This window comes from Chinchilla lanigera, unplaced genomic scaffold (assembly GCF_000276665.1).
Source record: "Chinchilla lanigera isolate Chin_1 unplaced genomic scaffold, ChiLan1.0 scaffold00099, whole genome shotgun sequence".
NCBI lineage: Eukaryota > Metazoa > Chordata > Mammalia > Rodentia > Chinchillidae > Chinchilla > Chinchilla lanigera.
The window spans coordinates 2,723,388-2,748,682 of NW_004955500.1; the positions used below are offsets into that span (position 1 = coordinate 2,723,388).

General features: G+C 37.1%; 1 protein-coding gene across 1 annotated transcript in view; it reads right to left on the reverse strand.

The window, feature by feature from the left end:
* Adamts20 (ADAM metallopeptidase with thrombospondin type 1 motif, 20) overlaps positions 1-25,295 on the reverse strand; it is a gene marked incomplete at its 5' end in the record, with an annotated part of 162,387 nt that overhangs the window by 35,107 nt on the left and 101,985 nt on the right. Inside the window, 4 exon segments of the mRNA XM_005406579.2 lie at positions 191-391; positions 5,343-5,513; positions 5,589-5,762; positions 13,879-14,046. Of these exon segments, the coding sequence (XP_005406636.1) occupies positions 191-391; positions 5,343-5,513; positions 5,589-5,762; positions 13,879-14,046 (714 nt within the window).

A 25,295-nucleotide genomic window follows, 5' to 3' on the forward strand; every position in this document is an offset into this window, starting at 1 on the left:
TCCTAAGCATATAAGGAAGCTATAACAAGCATAGAAGGGAGATGAAGTATGTATTCAAGTAGCTGATAAGTTAGTTTTTAGATACGATGTGAAACAACCCCTAGGATCCAGCTAGACACGCAGATTACCAATCACTTCCCTCCTGGCAAGTCTTATTCACAAGGTTTTAAATTCATAATTATATACTGACCTTGCTCCATTTGCTAACTCTCCAGGTGGCCACATGCAAACAGCTTTTAATATTGCATTTGTAAGCCTGGAAGGGAGGTAGCACAGGGCATTCTTGATAGACTACAGGCTGAAGTCGATGAAGCTTATGCTTCTTAGTAGACCAGATCCCAATGCAGTATGTAACCCTTTGTCTATAACTAAATCCACAATTACCTGCACACTGAAACATACATAAGTACAATGAGATAAGAAAAGGGCCAGAAACTTAACAAGGTCTATTTTTGGTCAACTGTTTAATGTACATATTGCTGTGCCATCTCCACAGTAAACTTATTTAATTAATCTCATTTGGAAATGAGTAAACAATAGTTAGATGACATTAGGCAACTTCCCCAGCCTTGTACCAATAAATAGAAGGACCCAGATTTAGGTGAGGTCTTCCATCTGTGGAGTCTGTGGTTTTTTCATTTTGTTTTGTTTTCTGCTTTCATCTTTTTGACCATCACATCACTAAAAATATCTTAATCAAAGAAACGATTTCCCAGTAAGCATAGTTTTGGAGAAATGAAGCTTATTGGGGGTTCTTACCTGATATAAAGCACATTTATTAGCCTTAGCTTATTAGTAACTATGTATAAGTTATCATATCTCTTAATATATGGAGTATAGTCTAATGCCATTTGCTTAAATACATAAGTAGATATAGGACGAAAGTCCCAGGCTGAAAATAGGCAAATAAACTTGTACTTCTGGCAAAAAATAAAGTGCAAAGGAACAGATTTACCTTCTAACCTGCAGCAAGCAAACACCTGGGTAAAGCATATTAAACAATGACTTTTAAGGGAGTCAACATGCAATAATGAAGTATAGAGGTGCCTGGGAGATGGGAACCAAAAAGGTGACCCAATAATTGTTCCAGCCTATTGCTTTGAAGGTCGTGGTTCAAAGAAAGGAGACAGCAGAGCTATGACCAGAGCACACATACGTGTTAGAACATCCACCAAAGCCAGAGAATCAACCAAACACAAGGCTCAGAAGCTACTGTGTTCTACCTGGCAGTCACACAGGGCCAAGTGTAGTGCCCGCACCCCCCAACCAAACTGAAACATTATCATAGGGGGAAATAGAGAGAGTGCTTAAAAAGGCCTCACCACAGTAGAGGGGGATAATCAACCCTAGATTAACCAACACACTGCGCTAGCCTAACAAATCTTATGAGCAAAGTAAAAGAGTATCCAACGGCTTCCAGGCAAACAACTGCATCCCATAATAAAGCTCAAATATATGCATAGGAATAAAGTATATCCAGTAATCAATAAGGGAAAATTTATAATGTTAGACATAAAATAAAAAACTTAAGTTGTATGCAACAAAACAGAAAAATCAGACCCATAACAAAGAGAAAAACTCATGAATCAAAACATGCTGGAGAGATGGCACCAAGCAGAGTCAGGATATCTAAGTACTTTCTTCTCCATACAGCAATGAGGAAACTGGCAGAATTTATCATATCAACTTTTAAGAATTCTGGAAGTTAGTCAAAGATTTTGAGTACCAGAAGGCATTTATTCAAAAAACACAACTGAATTGCGGTAAGAAGGATGAGCCCTGTGTATTTTAAATTGCTATATTTTCAATATCTCCTGGACAGCTCTTTAAAAGCCTTAACAATTCATAGTCCTGCAGTCAAGAGTGAAAACCAGCAGTGTGACATCCACTGACCTGGGAAGGTCAGGCTTGGACTTCCTTCAAAGCCACTCCCAAAGAACTGTCACTACTGTTCAGGAGTTGTATGGAAGGCAATGCTTGCAAGGTTGTGTTTATTTGACTTGGTTTTCTCAGTGCTAAAAGCTTTGAAGATGTTCCTTCAACATAATTGAAGCTATTGTTTAACTTTGTGATTTTCAGATGTGGTGGCTAATGGGACAAAAACAGACTGCCCAAAAAGCTTAAAAAGAAAAGCAGTGAATTAGATATCTAAAGGAACTTTGAAAATCTCCAATATATCAATGGGAATGCCAAAACCCATAGATATACATAGAGTTACACACATGTTCAACATTGTCCACTTGCCTAGGAAATACCTGAGGAGGACCTGTTCCTTCATCTTAAACTGACTTGTAGGATCTCAACAGCAGGGACTTTAAGTTAAGAAAGAGTTGTCAACTGCCTGGCTGTGTTGAAGATTTTATACATATATGATGTAAAGCACATTTATTAGCCTTAGATTATTAGTAACTCTGGTATTTAAGGAAATCACTGTCTAATGATCTGACAACTAAATTAGATTAGCAGAAATGTTAGTGACTACATATCACAGAAAACATAAACTTCAGCTCAAAAAAAAACACTAAACAAACCACAAAAAATGGGGACACCAACAATTTTGTGAAGGAGGGACAATCTGAGCAGACTTGTCACAAGTAGAGCAGCTGAATTTGTGATTTAAAAGACTTCAGACAAATAAGGGTCTGGTGTATTTAAAGAATTAGCACCAATCCCCCAAAATTCCCACAAAAGACAGAAGAAAAGGAACACTTCCAAATTCATCCTATCAAGCTGATATTTCCCAAAATCTGACAAGATATCACAGGAAAACTACAGACTAATATCACTTACCATGTACACACAAAAATCCTCAATAAAACACTAACAAAATTTCAGCCACACGTAAAAAAGAATTATGCATCATGCTCAAGTAGATTTATCCCAAGAATACAAAGTTGTTTCAACACATGGAGAGCAATCAATGTTACACTAATACAGCAATGGACATAATTGCATGGCCATCACAGTAGATGCAGAAAAAAATTTCACAAAAGTCAATACATTTTCATGATTAAAACACTCAGCAAACTAGAACTGAAAGATATTTCCTCAATCTGGTAAAGTGAATATACAAAAAAAATCTATAGTTAACAAATTTAATTGTGAAATCAGAAGGCCTTTTTTATGAAGAGTAGGGATATGCCTAGGAGATCTGTTTTCATCTACTTCTGTTTGATGCTATTCTGGAGTCTCTAGTTAAGGAAATTAGCCAAGAAAAAGAAGTAATAGCTATCCAGATTTAGAGAAGAAGTAAAATGACAGTGGTACTGAAGTTCATGAACTTAATTCATTCCAGGATCCTGCGGAAGCTGCATTCATATTTGTGCATGGAAGAGGGCCATGATTTGCCTTTGTCTCCCTATATGGAGTTTGCTAACAGAAGCAAAATTCTGCCAAACACTTCTGTTTGTGAACCAAACCTTTTGCAAATACTAGCAGTCATGAACTGAGAAATTTCTGCATATCTATTATTAAGTGATATAATATTGTTTGTAGAAAACTACAAATATTACACACACAAATTTAGATCCAATAAGCATGTTTTATACATAAATATCAATTCTATTTCTATGTATTACCAATGGATAACCAGAAAATGAAATTAAGAGAACAATTCCATTTAAACAAGAAAAAAACATAATAAAGTATAATACTTCAGAATAAAGTTAACAAGTGCAAGACTTGTACATTGGAAACTATAAAACATTCTGGAAGGAAATTAAATAAGACCTAAATGAAAGAAAAGACAGCCCATGTTCATGGATTGGAAGACTGTATTGTTAAAATAGCAATGTTCTCAAAATTGACCAAGATTCACTGTAATCTCTAACAAAAGTCCAGCTGGTTCTTCCACAGAATTTGACAAAGTGGTTTTAAAAGTCACACAGAAATGTAGGGGACTCCGAATCGCCCAACGATCTTGAAAGAAAGAACACAGTGGATTCACATATACGTCCTGATTCCAAAACTTACTCTGAAAGTACAGCAACTAAGATTATACTATGATGCCATAATGAGAGACACACACATTAAGCGAACAGAAGTGTACATGCAGAAATAATTCAATATATCTTTCTCAATTCATTTTCAACCAGAAACTCAGAACTTGTAATAGTCATCTGCAAAGGTCCATCAGCTCACTACAGAATGAACAAAATATCACCCACCCTTAAAATGAAAGACTGTTCAGGCTCACAAGGATGAGGCACTCATGCATGTTACACTATGGATAAACCTTAAAAATATAATACATGAAAGAAGCTAGCTACATATATTATACAACTATTCAGAACAGGAAAATCCACACAGACAGAAAGAGCTAGGGTTATTTGGAGCCAGGGGAAAGTGAGTGAGATATGACTATTAATGGGTATGAACTTTCTTATGGGTGTGATAAAAATGTCCTGAAATTAGATCACGGTGATGGCTGCATAAACATATACGAAAATCCCCTAAATTGTAAATACATAAACACATAGAGAAATGTTACAAACATCATAGAAAGATATTTAAAATCTTTTAGAAAATGTTTTAATAACTATTTCATAATTTTAAAAAATAATGTAGAGACGTGGAAGATATAATGGAAGCTGGAATCAAACGCTTAAAGATAAAGATTATACCATCAGAGGTGAAAAATAGACTGGGTTTGGATTTAAAATAGATCAGACACAAAGAAGAAAATATTAGTCAACTTGAAGACATCCATCCAGTGGAATATTAAACAACAGTAGAAAAGAATAATCCAGTGACATGTACTAAAACCTCATTTAATCCTGAAGAACTTTCATTACATAAGAAAAGAATTGCACATATTATGTGATTTCACATTTATAAAACCCTAAAAAATGCAAGCTAGTAAGACAGTTGAGTTATTTGTGGGGAGAAGGGGAGGCCAGAGGGATTATGAATTAGCACAAGGAAATTTTTTGGGGTGATGGAAGGTGCTGTATTGTGAACACAGTACTGGATTTAAATAAGGTATACATATGTCAGAACTTAAACCATACATGTTAAGTATGTGCAATTGATTGCATATCTATTATGCCTCAAAAAAGCCTGTTTTCCAAAACAGAGTGACTATTAGAGCCAGTCGGCGAGACTGTTGTTGTGGCTGGGTTCTCAGCTGGTAAGGATGGAGACACCCGGCTCCCGGTGGAGTTCAACAGCTTGTCATATGAGTGCTGCACTCTATTTGCGCCGCCTGACTGCCAGTGATCTCATTCCTTAGCTTGGTGTGTACGCCCTTTATCCGCTTCCACTTTCAAGTATGAGGCCCAGTTTCAAACGGCTCAGGTTTTAGGCCCCAACAAGATTTTTCCACTCCCCTCGTGTGGCCTTACCTGTGCCGAGTCGCCTGTGACCACCACATACGTGCAGGGCAGGTTTCCGCACTTTTTCACGGAGCGAGGCCTGGTTGCAGGATCACAGAAACTCTCATTCACTTGTGTGTTGTGCGCATCAGTGCACTTCACTATCCGACGGGTCTCTCTCTTCTTACATGATGTTGGACACTAGGAAAGCAATGACAAGATGAGCGGCACGTCCTTCTATGCGGCGTCTTTGAAAGTTCACTTGTTGGTACTTACATCCGGCCACTCTCCCGCCATCCACTGGTACTTCACACAGTCCTGACCCAAACATTGCCTCTGAAAGTAAGGCTTTGTGGATGGATCACACATCTCTTCAGCCACCCGACCGGTGCCCCTCAGCCGGCAGTACACATCTCTTTGCTGGACGCCAGAGCCACAAGTCACAGAGCACTGCAGAGGAACCAAGATAATCTGAATACTGCTAATAAATATCCATCTATATAACCACATATTTTCCCATGTCTTATAAGTAGATCTATCAGGTAGACAATAATTGCAACAAGTATTTTAACATAGTCTTGTCTAGAGCTTCTAAATAAATATACAGATAGATTTCTCTGTTGCATAAAGTACTTCAAGTCTTCCAGAAACTGTGACAAACAGATCATGTTGTATGAGGCTGTATCCCAATTGATAACTCTCTCCAGAATTAAATATCTTAATGTCTACAAAATCACTACACAATCATAAACTATTGTACTACATTGTGCTTTGAAGTGACATTCATGTTCTTAAAAACATTACCTCCCAATAAAAAATAATTTAAGATGGTGTAATGTTAATTTTTTCAACTACAGTGCCCACTATAGTTCAAACTTGATAAGGATGCAGATATTTGCTGATTTGGTGAGTTAAGTTTATATTTCATTGGACAGAAGTGTGGGGAAGCTGTTAGATAAATTATAAATTCAGCTAATTCTGTTTTAGTCACATCACGCTTCTTTTTTCATATGTGGCCAAGAACATTTTTGTGTGATTTGTAAAAATTCACAGAGCGCTTCCTGTCCTTTTATTCTTGACAGCAGCTGCAGGAATGACACCACTACCATGCTAATCAGGTCACCATGAGTTCAGCCCTCAAGATTTATGGGCCCTTGTTAAAAGTCAAGAATGAGGGGGGCGGGGAACTGCCACCCCCACCAGGTGATCAGGCTTTACAGGCCCTTGTTAAGAGGATGAGCCTCAGCAGGTAAACACACACAGGCTGGTATTCAAAGGTTACAGTGAAACCCAACTCAGATAGCTGCTATAAAACCCCTTTAGCCTAAGAGACAGTACTGGTCTGGTCTAGTGCCAAATGGTCCCTCTCAGATTATAACCCCAATAAAACCTACCCTTACTGTGGAGCCTGCCTACCTTCATTTTTTCCTAACAGTAGCTCCATAAAGGAGGTACCGAGGATGAAGACACTGAGGTTCAGTCACTGCCTGAGGCACTGGTTCTAGTTGCTGGTTGTCTTAGCCTGCTCAGGCTGCTCCAGCAAAATACCATAAAGTGCGTGACTGATACACAATATACATCTCTAGCAGTCCTTAAGGCTGCAGATTCCAAGACTGAGACGTCACAGGCTTAGCTCCTGATGAGAATCCATGATCTGGGTCACAGTGGGCACCTTCTCACTCTCCTCTGGCACGATGGGAGGAACAAGCCAACTCTCCAGGGCTAGGGCCTCTTTTTGAAAGGAACTAATCTCAGTTCTGAGAGCTCTGCCTTTATGTCCTCTGGAACCTCTGTCTCCTACTGTGATCAGCCCAGAGTTAGGATCTCAGCTTCTGAATTGAAGGGGCACACAAACATGCAGACCACAGCAATCTGCCCTTGACCTCCCGAAATGCACATCCTTCTCACATGCAAGATATGGTCAGTCTATTCCATCTCATTAACCCCAAAAGTCTTAATTCAAGTCTGAACTCAAGAATCAACTCAAGTCTAAAGTCCAGAGTCTCAGCTAACTACCAGCTAAATCAGATGTGAGGGTGACCGAAGCATGAGTCGTCCTGAGGCGAATTCTCCTCCAGGTGTGAACTATGAAGTCAAACAAGCTATGCGGTGGGACAGGCATAGGATTCTGAAAGGGAGAAACAGAAAGAAAGGGGTGATGGATAGATCCTGAGTAAGTGGAAACCCCAACATGGAGGGGTTTGCCTCAGGAATACTCTTAGACTCCGTGCCCTGCCCTCTGCACACAGTGGGACAGGAACCGGGCCACCGAGGCACCAGATGGCCCTCCCTCCAGACTTTTCTTCAGCAAGTATCTAATTCTCTCTTAAGTTCTACCACAAGACACTAGAACATGAGGACAATTCATTGAAACAGGATGGGAATTGGCCAGATCCTCTGCTACCTTGTAAAAAGGAGGGGCTTTCTTCCACTGTCCAATAACACAGTCCTGATTCTGTCAGAGTTCATTAGATGGACCTTTACCATCTGTACTTCTGAAAGCGTTCTATTTGTGATTACTAGGGTATGCTGTAAGACTGAAGCTTTCTCTTTAGCTCTTTTCCTTTCTTTTTCATTGCTTTTCCTCTCAGCTATCACCAGAACTGCCCTTAACCCATCTGCAGCAATGCAGGTGCCTCCAAACCCTTCCAGCCTCTTAGAGACTTGACCCAGTGTGATATCCCTGGGTTCAATTCCCAGTGCCAGCACTGCAAACAAACAGAAACCCAACAAACAAACAAAATTCTCAAACAAACAAAAATACCTCTTCCATCTCTTATAGCCTCTACACATTTACCAATTCCAAAAATCACTTCCCCATTTAGATATTTGTTACAGTAATACTACTATAAAAATACATTAGAAGCAGCAAAAATGTATTTCTCAGAGGTCTATTTCCCGAGAGTTACAAATCAAGGCACCAGAAGATCTGGTGTCCAGTGGAGTCCTGTCTTTTGGTTCATGGGGGACGTTTTGCCTCCTCACACATGGTAGAAAGGCCAAGCTAGTGCCCTAGGGTCTCTTCCACAAGGGGAGTAACACCAAGTATGAGGGCTCCCCTCTGGTGACTAGGTCCCTTGTGGGGAGTAACACCAAGTATGAGGGCTCCCCTCTGGTGACCTAGTCACCTCCCTAAATTCCCACCTCCCAATGCCATCATTTAGGGGACAGCATTTCAACACATGAAGGGAGCAGGCAAACATTCACTCATTGCAGAGGAGAAGCAGAGTTGCGCCTCTGTCCTCCATGTTGAGTTCTCACTGTGCTTCCTCCAGGGGAGGGGAAGGACTTGGCGATCTTCCAGCCGTAGGATGCCACGAGTTCCTAAGTAAGCAGTAAGAACCACACAACAACCACCAAGAGTTGTGCAGTCCGCAGTAATAAAGTATGGGGTGTGCCTAGGGATGTTTATTTAATTTGTGAGTTCAGTTGCTTATATAATTTCAGAAGGCAATGGAGATCACATACTGAGTAAAGCTGTTTGGGGCCCCATCAATACTCCCAGTAGTGATGTTATCAGGGAAAAAAAATCAGGTCATTCTTTGACTTCCCTATTTCTATAAATGTCCCACAGGAACTAATTTCCCTCCTTCTTTTTTTCTGCCACAACAGTAACATATCTGCAAAACATAGTTTAACTGTAAGAAAAGAATTTAAATTCTTCAAAGCTTAGAACTTAGTTTACCCAGTAGACTCAAATTCCTCATACAAATTACAGTAGCATTTCTACTTATAAAGAAAAATTAAATTTAGTTTTGTTTTATGTGTATAAGAAGCAATCACTGATTTTAAAGAGAATTTATATGCTTTTACCTGTAAAGAACATTATCCATACCTACATAACTTTATGTTGACCACATCATGCCTAAAGTTACTGAATTTTGCCAATTCACTGAATGCTTTCACAAAAGCTGTTTCTATAGAGAAAATAATAATCTAATGTGTGTTTTGTGCCAGGAATAACATGAGATAGACTAAAATGTCTGGATGTAATTTAGCTTATCTGACGATCTTAGGAAAATGTTTATCTCATGAAATAAGGCTCTGGCAAACTTTTTCAGAGAAAATTTCAGATATATAAACTGTATTTGAAAGATTACTCTATACCTGAAAAAAATTCTAGGAAAAAATTCACAAAACAGCATAGCATGAAATTCCACAAGATGAACACAGTTTCCTATTTCAACCAACCACACTCTTTTATTAGTCCTTGATCATAGCACAAGTTTAGAAAAATCCACTGAGACCACGAGTAGCTACCATATTTTTAATATGGACCTCTTTCTTGAAGGGAAAAAAATGGACTCATGCTTGAAAAAAAGTAACTTCTGTTTTTTAGCTTTTCAGAGAATAAGTTGATATGATTTTAGATTTAAGCAGAGAATAATTTATTACTTCAGTTAAATATTCCTTAGCCCGATGTCACCAATAACACCAATTACCAAATAAACCCAATAGAAACTTTTCAAAACTTTTCTTGGTGAATGTCACTAACACATTTGGCTCATTTGCTTCTGCACCTGCAATCACGTCTCATGCTTGGTGCTATCCTCTTACTTCCTGTATTGTTTTCTCTCAGGGACTTTACCCGACTCTACTTCCTCTGTTTATCCTTTAAGCATTAGCATACCCCTGTGTTCTGTTTATACCTGGCTGTTTTCATACCTTCTCTCTCTGCACAATTTCTACACAGGATTAATTTCTAAATCTTCAATTGTGTTGTTCTGAGCTCTACATATTTTTATGTATTTCCAATATTTTTCCCATGAATTTATAAGAACTGTTATGTAGGGGCTGGCGATTTAGCTCAGCGGCACAGCGCCTGCTTGGCAAGTGCAAGGTCGTGAGTTCGATTCTCGATCCCGGAGAAAAACCAAAAAAAAAAAAAAAAACCCAAGAACTGTTATGTGTTTTCTACTTAGATGTGTCAGAGGGACCTGGGACTTGATTTTTCTATAGCAGAAGTCATTACCTGTACCCAAAGCCAGGTCCTTCTGTGCTAAAGACACAAGGTGGGTACCATATTGACTTTTAAGCAGTTTATTAGAGTGACATCTCAAGATGCATTACAATCCCAAAATACTCACCCTTTAACAGTTTTGTAGGGATATATGTTTGTAAGTGTGTTAAATTTTAACTTTAAAAATCCAGCTACCATATCTGAAGGCATTGTGAAGCCCTATGTACTTGTATATCGCAAATAATTGATAGGAAGGCACTAAGTCACCAACACTGTGTAACTCAATTCCAACAAGAACACATAGCACCACATCGGCGGGCACTTTAATTTGCCTCTCAAGATATCATCTGGACACAGAAGACAAACGGTCTTGTACAGCAATTACTGCTTTTGTTTAGCAGCAGTCATTAACATCCATTACCAAATCCTTACATAAAGAAAGATATCACTTCCCAAATGTAAAGCGTACCTTCAAAACTCATTTGAGTACTTCTGTGGACAACAATTTACTAAATGAGTCTTTCCTTTTCAGGAATCATGTAAAATAGTAACAAAATAAAATTATTTCACGGGAAGTGCTTATATTAAAGCAATGTTATAAGTTCTACAATCTGAACAAAGCAGCAACCAGTGATTATCTTGTAACCACCTCTGAAATTAAACCTCTGTTGAATACATTATATGTAGCAGAGAGACAGCCTGCAATTTTTAACTTCATGTGAGTACTTTTTATAGAATAAATCAAAGGCCAAGGGCTTCACAAGTGGTCAATTGTTTCTGGCAAACATTTCTGGCAAACATAGAGACTGTGTGGTTGAATAGAGATAATCTCTATGACAAGGAAAACCAATTTGAAGAGAATAAATCAGAGTCTGCACAAAAGCAGCTGGGTCTTTTATAGTTTTTCAATATTCATATCTTTATCTCTGATGCCCCTGAAATGCATTCCTTTAGTGGGTGTTCCTTAGTACTGATGAGGATTCTCTGCTGTGGAGCTGGAGGTCAAGGGCCAGAAATTGTCTCTCAAGAATATCAAACACAACAGCCATAGCAGCTGTGCAACAGCAAAAGAATCTTTAGGACCCATAGAATGCTGGTGCCCAAGAAGGACAAATTCTCTCACCAGCACTGCCATCCCGATGGCTCCTGGCTGATGCCAGAATTAGGACTTACCTGCTTCACACAGGGTGCACCTGTGGTCTTTGGCATCCAGTGCCTTTGCGGTGCATGTTTCTGCCTCTTGGGTAAAGCTACTTTGCCCTTACCCTGACACATCTTGGTCCAGAGGAGGTAAAGTAACACTTCACATTAAGCAAATCCACAATATCACAAATTTTTTATATAACTTATGAGAGGGTGAGTCCTTTTGCAATTAAATCAACAGTATTCAAAGTAAGTATTCAGATAGTCATGAAGTTAGATAGCAAACAAGATACCCATTGTCTCAGAGAGGAAGAGACAGAGGAGTGGATAATGCTGCAGGAGGAAGCACAGGCTGGTCTTAGACTTCACCTCCACAGACAGCAGTAAGACATGGAAGATGTTAAGTGACATGTGCATATCCGAGTTCTTCTGGGGCCCACACCACGTAAAGTAAGACGAGGCCAGAACACACATGCGGAGCCACTGTAGGCCCAGGAACAGATAATGAAGAATTACTGAACTACACCAGGTGGGGGCAACAGAGATCCCAAAGCTACTTTAACAGGAAAATTGAGAGAACCCCTTGAGTGACAGGCGTACTGTGAGAACAAAGACCCGGGATGGACCAATGCTTCTTTTTTGGACAATTCAATAAAGAGTTATGACTTTCCATAAATATAACGGGTGAAGAGGGAGATCTTTTAAGTCATGCCTGTGATAAAGAATGAAAAATTATTTATGTACTCGATCAAAATTTAATTTAGAAGCAAATACTCAAGAATGCACCCCTCCCTCAGGGGAATGAAATCAGATGCATTCGCCCCCAGAGTTCAAATCCCAACCACGATTCCCAGAACATAAACACTTGACACAGATTGCCTCTTGTACAAGGAAACTTGTGACTTTAATCAGTTTGAGAACTTGGTATTCAATACTGGTGGTAAGCTGACAGAGGGCCGCTCAAGAGCCAGTGCCCCTTGTTGAGGCTCTGGGCCCATAGCGAAGTGATGACTTAAGAGTCCTGGGGACTCTACTTCCTCTAGCTGCTGAATGAATCCCTCCCTCTCTTCCCAAAAGATGTAACTGCAACATCTCACAGAGATAAGGAAGTTCTGCGGCAGAAGACAGATTTCCTTTTCTATGTCAAGACCGCACTCTTTAAGCAATGGAGAAGCAACCTCAGGTACAGGTGGAAACAGCTGTGTAGGAAGCCCCAGCCCAGTGAAATCAGTCCTTAGGCAATTATTCCAGTTAGTAGTCTGACTTTATTCATGGCTTTTGTCTACTCCTAATTAGGCCAATTAACCTTAATTACCTACTTAACTGGACTAAGAGGCTCCTGGAGAGGAAAGGCCATCATGAGGGGGTCCTGATTTGCTCAGTGGATGGATGAACCCACTGGGGTCTGTAGCTGACTGTGTATTGTTGAAGGTGGGTCGCCGCATCTCTGGATGTGCTCCGCTTCCTAGCTGTCTTGAATTGAGTAGTTTCGCTCCACTAGCCCCTCTGTTATGACGTCTCTGCCTTGGAGCCAGCTGACCATGGACTGAAATAGCTGAAACCGTGAGTCAAATAAACCCCTCTTCCTTGAAACTCTGGTGTCACGAATTCTGTCCCAGCAACAGGAAGACTGACTTTGTAGACCATTTCCCGAGCTAGTATTTGCTTGAAAGCCACTCTTGAACGTATGCTTCCTCCAGTGCAGATCCTGGACTGTCTCCCCTGAGTATGTCAAGGGAGGTATCAACCTTTGATACCTAAGATGCTTGGTTTACAAACTGAATGCTCAGCCAGGAACTCCTACCAGCTTTGTTTTTCCTGACTCTTTCTACTCTAGTCTTAGCCCAGTCTAGGTTACCTAGCTTTCCCACTGCCCTAATTCTAGGTATCCAATAATAATCCTACATTCAATTTCTCCAGGATGCAGTCTTAGCTCTAATCCAACAAACGGGGATGGAAAGAAGTGACATATTTGTCGATATATGCATCATCACATATATATTTTGCTGTTAGACTACCAAGATGATCTGTAGCACTCCCAGTCAGTAACAGAATTTTCTTATACAACTTATAGCTACAAAAAACCAAATGACTAATTTGCTACTTAACTATAGGCAGCACACACATCAACAATGTACAGTATTAATCTGGAGCACAGTGCCCGTAAGTGTCTAATAAAAAAAAGGTATATTTTATTTTATTTTAATTTTTGAGACAGCTTTTCACTATACATTTCAGGCTGGCCTTGAACTCACTTTGTAGCCCAAACTGGCCTCGAACTCACAGCAATCCTCCTGTCTCAGCCTTCCAAGGGCTGGGATTACAGGCATGTGCCACCACGCCTGGATAATAATGTACATTTTAAAGAAGTAGAAGTTTTACAATTATTGAAAGTGAAGACTGAATTAAAATTTCATTTTAAATGCAAAAAATACATATAGAATTGTAAAATGCATCACATACCTCCATCCATCTATTGGCTTTCCATGAAGGGCATCTGGTGGATCTACAAGCTTTGTGAGTTCTAGGTTTCTGGAAATGGCTGCAGAGATTTTCTTCTAATTTCTCTTGGAATTGGTCAACACAGAGCACTTCACGGTACTTTATTCCTTTACCACAAGAAGCTGAGCACTAGAAAAGAAATATGAATTCTCTTAATTCATTTTATTAATTTATCTTCAAGAAATAGGAAATGAAATAAAACATCATTGCTTTGATATTTGTATTAAGATATACTTTGGTATTTCAAATCAGAGAGAATTTGAATTTATCAATCTGCCCTGGACCATCAGTTGATGGTTTGTTTGGTTTTTTCTTTTTGCCTTTTTGAGACAGGGTCTCACTATGCAGTTCAGGCTGGCCTTGAGCTCACTTTGTAGCCCAGGCTTGCCTCAAACTCGCAGTGATCCTCCTGCCTCAGCCTCCTGGGTGCTGGGATTACAAGCATGCAGCACCATGCCCAGCTCATCAATTGATGCTGATGTCATTAAATATTCCTTCTTATTAAAAACCAAAAAATTTGATGATCTCTTAGTTCAGGAAACTAAGAAAGCAGAAATTGTGTATTTTTAAGTTTAATTCAGGTATGTTTATCGCCTCAATCTGGAAGATGTATCTCTTGACCCACAGTTACTACCTACCATCAGCTCTCTAATATATTTATGTTTGTTTTTGTTTGTTTGTTTTTCTTCTGATACCAGGAATTGAACTCATGACCTTGTGCTTGCCAGGCAGGCACTGTGCTGCTGAGCTAAGTCCCCAGCCCCCTTCTAATAAATTTGGTAAGAAAACAAAGTGAAACACCTCTTCAAATACAAAAACAATGACTTTTTCTTCAGCCAGTTATCACATTATGAGCAAGGCCAGTATAATGGGGTGGAAAGAGACCAGGCTCTGACAATGAGCACTGGTTCTGAGATTCATAGCTAGGTCACTCTGAGCATATTTTATCAAACATTAGTTCTTCAGTTGTTAATGGGGATAACAGCACCAATCTTACAAACTTGTCATAAAGAATAAAATGAAATGTCTAATTCAGTTCCTATAATACCTTTTAGACCCTCAGTAAACACTAATATATATTTACTTTTGTATCCAGGAAAATGTTAAGTAAGGAAGACACAGACCCCAGACAACCCTTATTCCTCTGAGGCCATTAACATGTGGTTTCATTTAGCTAATATACTGAGTTTGGAGACCATTAGAGAGTATATTCTGCATTTTTTGTATATTGTAAGTTCACAGACTATTATGCTATCTAATACAGACAATCAGATGCTTAAACTTCAAAAAGTATAGTAGTAGATAATTTACCTTTTTTATTATCTTTGATCCCATATCCCATTTATATGGCCAATTAGTGCAGTGACTTGATCATTAAGACTTATTGTTAACATAGCTGACATGTATTCCCTCTTAATTCTAACAACCTTAGTTAACCTTAGTTCTGCTTTTTGGTTTTTTCGTTTTTTTTTTTTTTTTCCGGTACCTGGGATAGAACTCATGACCTTGCGCTTGCCGGGCAAGCGCTGTGCGGCTGAGCTAAATCCCCAGACCCCTAGAACTTAGTTCTGTAAAAACTTCTGAGTCTTCATATAATTCATAAAACAGCATTCTTACCTCCTACCGGCCAAGATCTACCAATACGCTCCACTGTCCCTGGCCACTAACCTCAGGCACATTCTTTCCTCTTTCTTTCCTTTATTGTTTATTTTTCTAAGAGTATAACATATTACACACTTTAAAATCAAGTATTATCAACAAGCACACAAGTTCAGGGAGTATGCAAATTCTTTCACACACACATGTCCACACATTGAAAAACATTTTTCTGCTAGATTGTGGTTTTTTTCAACTTTGTAAAAGCATTCATTACTCTCCTTCATAGCCACTTTTAAAAAGTAATAATCATTGTGAATATTTATGTGCAGCTTCATTAAACATGATCTCTTGCTTTTGCCTGTGATTTATTCTCAAAGTACTTTTTAAAATAAATGATGTATAACATCTATAAAATGAACTGTGTCAGAGTAGGTCTTAAATAACACTAAGCCCAAACAAAGATCAGAAAAACAAAATCACTACAAAAAACTAAATACCATTAAGATTACAATAAATTATATGTAGAATTAAGGAAGTCACAGAGAGTGGATGCTTTTTTCTAGGATTTTTGCTAAGTACTTAAGAAAATGATTTTTAAACTGTCTGGAAGGAGAAGCGCATTTGTCGATGGACAGTGATGGGTGGTCTTAATATTTGTCGGGTATGCCTTATCTAGACACTGCCTGTGTGTGTCGATCCTGAGGAATCCCCACAGTTCTTTTAAGTGTCCAGAACCCAAGAATCACTCAATGAAGTGTTGATATTTCTGAAAAGAATGAGGGATTCTTTTATAAAACTATGTAACATAAAAGGAGTCAAATTAAACCCGAGATTCCATTTAGAATTCAGGAACATATTTCCTCTATAAACCTTATCTGTGAGTGGAATATAAACTCAGACATGTAGTACACATTCAAAATTAAGAATATTCTTCAAATAGTTACCTATTCTAATTCTAATTCTAGGTCACCTTTGATTCCCTTCTTTTTTATTTCATTCTATTAGAGTGATACAGTCAATTACTAAATGTAATTTAAACATAAGCAGATTCCATCAGCATATTTCATGTTATATATTTGCATTTTATACGTATATTTTTATGATCATAAAAACTACGATGAAAAACTTTAAACATCTTTTGAGGGCTCATCCCTACACATGGAATGGCTCTCTCTTGCCTTTAACTTATATTTTTCCTTGCTTTGGTGAGCACCGAATTTTTTTTGTGTGTGAAGACTCACCAATTGTATTTGTTCTTTGTTTTTATTTTAAAGAGAAAAAAGCGGGGCTGGGGATTTAGCTCAGCGGCAAAAGTGCCTGCCTGGCAAGCTCAAGGTCGTGAGTTCGGTTCCTGGTACTGGAGAAAAAAAAAAAAAAAGAGAGAGAGAAAAGCAATAAAAATGATACAGAATTTCAAAACAAGATCACAGGAAATTAACAATAGTTATTCTATTGCATATTGTTGTCTTCAAAGTAGTTGCCCAGATCACCAGACACAGGCATTCAAAATTGTTCAAACAATATAAGCACTAGCTGTCCTTTTCAATCAACTAATAGAAATAAGCATACATTTCCAGCTTTATATTCTGCTACATGTAAATTGCATCACGCAAATTTTGAGGTACAGTACAATTTTGTTCTCGGTAATGTTCTAGAACAGAGTCCTACAGATCATTTTCTTTGCTCTACCTTATTGTTTCATGTGGTGCTTTCTGAATGTCATTGATTCTTTATGTCCTTAATCAATCACATATTTAGAGCAGCTATTTATCCATCTTTCATTTTCTGAACTCTCCTGAGCTCCCACTCTCTTTTTTCATCAGATATTTATTTATACAAAAGCAATACAAGATAAACAATACAAGATGAATCAGAAAACATTAATAATTGTTACAAGAGACAGAAGAAATAAGGTAGAAGAATTATGGAGTGAGTAATATTTTTCTGAGTTATCTAATTTTATCTCTATCTCTATCTCCATCTATCTATGGACTGAATCCGGAGACTTTGTGCTGAGCTACAGCCCAACATCTTTTTTTATTTTTTATTGTATTTTTAATTATTTATTTAAAGAAAAGAAAAATAATAAAAACAATTGTATAAAGTTTCAAAACAAGCTTGTCAGAGATGACAGTTATACTACTAATGGCTATTAGCTCATTGAAAGGAAAGGTTTAGGCCTGCATTGTTTGATCAATTTTTCATGCCTGTATCTTGTATTACGAGCAACTACTTTGATGATAACAATACGTCACACTCATTTAAATAATTCTTTTAAACAATTTTTTAAATAATTTTTTAAAATTTAAAAAGTAACAATTTTAAATGTTAAAGAATTTTAAATTTTCTTCTTTTTAATAATTCTTCATAACTTTCTACTTTTGTCATGTTTCACCTGCCTAGTCTCCCGGAGATCAAATCTTTTTAAATTACTCCTATCAACTACAGAGTAGCAGATACAATAAATATGGAGTTGATTAGTATTTAGTTTTTGTGTAAGGAATTTATTTGTATTATAAAACTGTAATTTATTTTTTGGATTACACTATACTAAGTAGAGTAAATAAACGCACAAATTTCTAGGTTAGATAGAAAAATACAAAATCAAAGCATTATAAAATAAACTTAGATTCATCTTTAAAACTGAGCCCTTCTTCCGCAAGATCTGAAGAAAAATAACTACAGATCTCTTTCCTTAAGATCAGGAAAGGAATAAAACGTTATTTTATTTATGTCAGATGAATTCCAAGTGGGAATTTCTCTAAAGTAAAAGAAAACACGTTATGCAGAGAATTATGTTTTAGCTGGAATGAGGCAGCAATAGAGTAAACAACTAGTGAAAGGTTACTCTCCTCCCCCAAGGGACAATACATCCTGAGTTGTAGAGGTCTGCAGAAAAGCCCATTCAGTGAGGAATACCAAGCACAGCAGTTCTTTCCTACTATGTACTGCAGAAATCTTTTCCTTTTTTCCCTCCCTGACACCTTTCTGTTTCCTGGAATTTTTTTTTTTTATGCTTTATAAATCATTTTTCACATTCCTAGCAAAATTCTTTTCTTCTTCTGAAAAGTCCCTTAACTGACATAATTTTGTATTCTTGCTAAGAACTTACATGACGGCTATGAAACGATAGATACAGAACAAGCCCACTTTGGAACTGGTGCTATTAAACTGATATACAAGTATCCTGAATTGACAATTGTTATAAATCAAGTGAAGACAAATGAATACTTAAGATAAAACAAGGTATTTGAAACCAAAGCAAGCACTAAAAAGGCAATAGAACTTTCATAGTTGTTCAGGTTGGCTAGTATTTTCCATCCCAAGATAATTAACTGGTCCCTTCTAATATGATTAGCTTTAGAACAAGTATATTCTTGTTTTTAGAAAAAAACTGTATGTAGTTTACAGTAAGACTATTTCTATTGTTCGAGGTCTGGATTATTTCGTTCATATATAAGGCTACCACAGAAGAATGAATGACTTGACTTACTTTGTGGTCAATTGTTGATCAGTTTAATTCTGGAAAGTTTAATTGCTGAGCAATAGTGAAATGAGGAAATGAAGCTTATTTCATTCTCAGAAATGGAAGGGTTTTTTTTTAGGCTTTCACAAACTGTCATGTTATTCTGGCACTGCATTTTTTCTGACGGTAATGAGAAACAGCCCTGAGATGACCAGTATGCACCCTAACTAGTAACGAAACAGCCCTGAAACACAACTAATACACTCTACCTCACTTGTGCATAAACTGTACCCTGTACACACTTACAGGCTGGGTGAGTATACGAAAATTCTTTACCTCACTGATGCTTCATTTTTCACAGGTGGTATCAGTAAAGCAATGCTTATTTCATTGGGTGCAGGTAAAAGGAAAAGAATTTTTAAAAAGAGAAATGCTAAAACCAAGAAGTTCTAAAAACACTTAGAATGTAATAGAAAAAAACAAAAAACAAACTCCGTAAATAACCAAAAGAGTACTGCAGAGGAGCGCACTGGTTTTATGTACAAGACAAGCTTGACGATGAGTCCCACAATGCACCTGGAACAGGGAGCATGCCCAGAGGGAGAAGAATAAACAAGAGCCAGTGATGCTTACAGGAAAGCACTCTGCTTATTCTCAGGTCGGGAATAATTGTTCACATCATTTCCTTGACCCCAACACCTTATCCCATCTCATGATTTTTTTAATGCTGATTCTACTTAGACTTCCTTTCCTACTTCTCTGATAGACATGTTTAATGTCCAACTGATGGGCCGGGCGTATAGCTCTGTGGCACAAGCACCTGCCCGGTAAACACAAGGTCCTGAGTTCGATTCCCAGTACAAAAAAAAAAGAATATGTTCAACTGAGATCAGAGTAAGTATGGCTCACAAAACGATTTTAGCACCTGAGTTTCTCCTTTATTATACTCAACGCACCTGCAGTTACCTGTTCTAGCTCTATTTTCTCTTCCAAATTATAAAATCTACCTAAAAGAGACATGTTATAAGGAAACATAAAAAGCAAAAAGAACCCAGAATCACTTGTTCCTAATTCATTGTGTCATGAATCATTCTTTGTTCCTACTTCTAAGAGGAGAAAATAATTTGAGAGCCATAGGAGCTTGCCATTTACTGCCTAGGGTCTCTCCGAAATGGCACACACTTCCGTGGCGGCACCTGAACTGATTTTAGAAGGTACTGATTTAGATAGTAAGGATTGTCCTAATTTTAGTATAAAGATCCAATAATTAGCTATGTGGAAAAAAATCTGAAATTTGGTCTGCAGAATAGCAAGAAAAATCTGAAGAGTAAGAATTAATTTTCCATGGGATCAATCTCAACGAAATTAGACTACAAAAGTAGCAAATGTATTTATTTTTAGTTCTTAGTTTAATACACAAACTTTTCTAAGAATAAGTATTAAAACTAAAAAGTCATACTACAAACAATATTAGATCAGGGATCTGACATCAGCTAAGTTTTACATTAAATATTTTTAGAGACTAACAAAATAGTAAGTAATTGAGAAAGATTTTAAGGAAAAAACTTACTTTCTCCTCATACATTTTTCCTTCACATAAATTCTTGTGTTTAAAATTTCTTAGGTTTGTGTTTTATAGATGGCCTACATGATTGCCAGTTCTTTCTATGAAATTCTATGAGTAAATTTAAATTTGAAATAAGCAAAGACCATTTAATTTCTCTAGGGTCAATTAGTAAGAATTAGAAATATCTTAGAATAACTAAATTGATGCCCCCTTAATATTCCTCTTCATTTGCAGCTTCAAGGTACAATACATAAAACAGAGTGGATGAGATTTCAGCACCAACATACTGCAACAGTTAAAAAATAATCAGGCAGTGGAATGTCTCTTCGAGCAACTTCAGAAGATTGGGTATGTTTCCCTTATCCTTAATGACAATTCCAAAAGTATCAATGAAAACTTTCGTACTGGAACATTTATTATTTATCTTTTTCAAAACTAAATTATTTTTAAGTTACTGTAGATAAGTTCAATTTTTTAAATGGAATAATCTTAGCCACAGCTATTTTGCTATAGAATTTTAAAATATGTTTTAGTGATTAGGTTAAATGTCTTTACAGAAGTATCTTAAAGTAAAAGATTGTAAATGAAATAACATATTAAATATGGAAATGATAGAGTGTCCAGTCGAAACAGATCAGAAATTAGGTACGCAGGAATAAGCCACTATGGTGTGTATGAATCGATACACATGATATCTTTTCCTTTTTGCTGTAAAAAATATCCCCCTATTAGATTCTCTAAATAAAATACCATGCTAAACCTAGACCCTAGGAACAGCATAGATTTTAAGGTCCTCAGGAAGCCAGTGATAACTGCATACCTAAGAGGAAAGCTCACTGCAGTAAGTTTAGATACAAGTTTTACCAAATACTTTACAATTAAGGCTATTACCTACAATGGACAAAAGCTTTTTAAATTGAGCTTCTCATTTATTACAAAAGTAAAGCGTTAAAATAGCTTAAGCACTCCAACTAGAAGGGTACAGCCCTCTGTTTAAAACAAAACAATCAGGAAGAAATATGCCCCTGAAGAGTACCCGCTCTGTAAAAGAGATCTGCTACTGTTTGCTTAATTCAATGCATGTGTGCACCTAGGACTGTAATACTAAATCCATCAACAGAGACCCCATTGATAGTGTTTCCTGAAAGATTATACTTACAGTTTTAAAGTTTAATGGAGTTTGAAAATTCCCTTTTTAATTTATTACAGACATCCTTGGACTGTACAGCCTTGGTAAGTCAAGACAGCATTTGCTTCTAAAAATATTTACTACGTTTTATTCTATTGCCTTGCATCTAGTCATGTTTAAAATTTGTAACTGCAGACATTTAAAATTTAAAATTGGGGTAATCTGCAAAACATCTAATGCACAGTGATAGATCAGAAAATAAGTGATGGCTAATGAACACATCCAACAACCTTTCTTTATATAACATCATTGTAACAACTACTATTTTTTAATTTCATGACCTAAAATTTTATTTTTCAATGTATGTACATACATATTTAGGTACACATAGAGTAGATTCACAGATTTAAGATGACCAATACAATTATAGTGATCTTACATATGATTTATCTGCCTAACTCAGTTGGAAGTAATACTAAAAGATAATTTATCATAACATAATTGTTAATATTACCTAAATTCTAATTGAGAAGCTTCATGATTATTTTCACTTATAAACAAAAAACAGGAAACAAAGTTGTAATGCTTCATGAAAGCATCTTGTGTAGAAATACTCACTTATCACATATTATTTTCCACAGGTAAATGTTAGAAAATGAGAATGGAAAATCATGTCTTCAATAACAATATTTTACTATGGTACTCTGAAAACAGAGATCAAAGAGGGTACCAGCAAATGGAAAGATATCCCCAGTTCCTGGATAGGCAGATCCAATATAGTTAAAATGGCCATTCTTTCAAAACTGTTACATGGATTTTAAAGGGAATAAAAAATAGAAAAAAGATACAGAATTTCAAAACAAGATAAGAAATCGACAATGGTTGTTACATTGAATATTGTTATCTTCAAAGTAGTTGTTCAGATTACCAGATATAAGCATGTAAAATTGTTAATAATAACGAAGCATTAACTGTTCCTTTCAATAAACCAATAGAAATTAGTGGTACAATTATCTCAGTATCTTGTGTATATATATTTTTTCCTTTCTTCTTCCTTTCTTTTCTTCTTTCCCTCATCCCAGTTTACCAATAATATTTCTTACAGAACTGCAGAAACCAATGCTAAAATTCACAGGGAACCAGAAGAGACCTAGAATAGCAAAAGCAATTCTAGGAAACAAGGGTGGGGGGAGGGGTATCACCATCCCAGACCTCAAGTTATACTACAAAGCTCTAGTGATTTAAAAAAAGCAGAACAGCACAGTATTGGCAAAAAACCAGACTTGTGGATCAGTAGAACAAACAGAAGATACAGAAATGACTCAGGCACACTCAGCTATGCTATCCTTGACAAAGGGGCCAAATCCTAGGCTGGAGGAAAGGTAGCCTCTTTAACAAACGGTGCTGGGAAAACTGACTATCCATTTGCCAAAGGTTGAAGTTAGTCCCTTATCTCTTACCAAATACTAAACTAAAATGAAATTGGATCAAAGATCTCAACACTAGAAGAAATCTGCTCTAATATAGGTAAAATTAGAACCAGGCATGGTGGTGCATGCTTGTAATAATCCCAGCACTCGGGAGGCTGAGGCAGGAGGATTGCAGTGAGTTTGAGGCCATCCTGGGCTACATAATGGGTTCAAGGCCAGCCTAGAATACACAGCAAGAAGACACTGTTTCAAAACAAACAAACAAAAAGATTAAAGTCTCAAAGACATAGGTGTAGGCAAAACTTTCTGAATAAAACCCTGCTTGCATAAGAAATATGTATCAAAAATCAACAACTGGAATTACATTAAATTAAAAGGCTTTTGCACAGCAAAGGAAAGCACTAGCAAAGTGAAGAGATAATCTCCAAAGTGGGGAAAAAATTTTGTCAGCTACTCCTCAGACAAAGGACTAACATCCAGAATATATAAAAACTCAAAAGAATTAGACCCCTCTCAAATTTAAAGACCCAATAAAAAGTGGGCATCTGAAATGAATAAACACTTCTCATATAAAGAAATACAATTAGCTAACAGATACATGAAGAAAATGTCCAAGATCACACGCCTTTGAAGAAATGCAAATTAAAACAACATTAAGAGTCCATCTCACTCCAGAAGAATGGCTAGCATCAAGAAATCAACCAACAGCAAATGTTGGCGAGGTTGTGGAGAAAAATGAAGACTTCGTCATTGTTGGTGGGAGTGTAAACTGTGAAAATCAGTATAGCGACGCCCAAAAAAACTAAAACTAGAAATTCTATTTGACCCAGCTGTTCCCCTTTTAGGCATCACAGTGAAGTATTATATCCATGTTTATGGCAGCACAGTTCATAATAGCAAAATCGTGGAAACAGCCTGTGTGCTCCTGACCAAATGAATGGATAAAGAAAATCTAATATTTATAGATAATGTAGTATTACTCTACCAAGAAGAAAGATAAACATGAAGCATTTCTAGGAAAATGGACATGCCTTGAGATGATAATGTTAAGTGCACTAAATCAGACACACACGTTTGAACATCAATGGCTTCCCTCATATGAGAAAGTTAATCTGTAAATAAAATATGAAATAAAAGGCAAATACCAGGAAAGAGGACAGAGAAAAAATGTTATAGTATTCTAAGTATGTTTTTACTGTCAGCTTCTAGTTTCACTGCATTATGGGATAAGAGCTCACTTTGTAAGATTTCCATTTCTTTGGAAATGTTAAAGTCTTTACTGTTGCTATGAGCATGGGCTATTTTGAATAAAAAATAAATAAATTCCCAGAACAGGAAAATCTCTTGAGCTAGAGAGTAGTTCAGTGGTTGCCGAGATTTAGAGGATAAGGATTGGGAGGTGGTAGCTAGTGGTGAGACTGTTTCATTTTGGGACAACAAAAATCATCTCAATTTGATTGTAGTCATGATTGTACAAGTCTCAATATGCTCAAACCTACTGAATCCTACACTTCAAGTTTGTAAATTCTACTGAAAGCAAATTTTAATTCAAGAAAGCTGTTACTTTAAATTTAAAACAACAATATTTTATGAAGAATCATTTCAAAGCTATAAATATGTTACTGAACTCAGGTTTACTTTGCTGGAAGCAATAGTAAATGTAACCCTAATTCAAAATGTAAGCATTATTTGTACTGAAGAAATATTCAAGAAAAATTGTCATTCATTTAAAGCATGTAATTTATTCTTTTAACTTTCTTACAGTTTGCATGTGCTACAAAGAAGTAATTGGCATTGGAGACTGCTCTATAGGTACCCTATGCTACGGGACTAATCCAAAGAGTTCCTCTTTAGGGTTTCCGTTGTCTCACCCAAATCTATACCATTATTGTGACCTCCAAAACATCGTTATTATGAAAGCAATGTGATTGTTTTATAATTTCAGCAATTATTTTGGTGGCGTTATTGCAAACTTATTTTTTCTTGTTTTTACACAAATCCCAGGAACCTGAGACACTGATTTTGCAACGGTGAGTGGCACAGCCCGTGTGGAAACCCCGCCCCCGCCTCACCCCCGAGACGGTATGACCTGTGATTGTCAAATACTGTGAATGCAAGACGCACTGCCATTAATCCTCCTAAAATATTCCCTCTTGCTTCAAACACGTGTCCTTTGGTTCTTGCCAC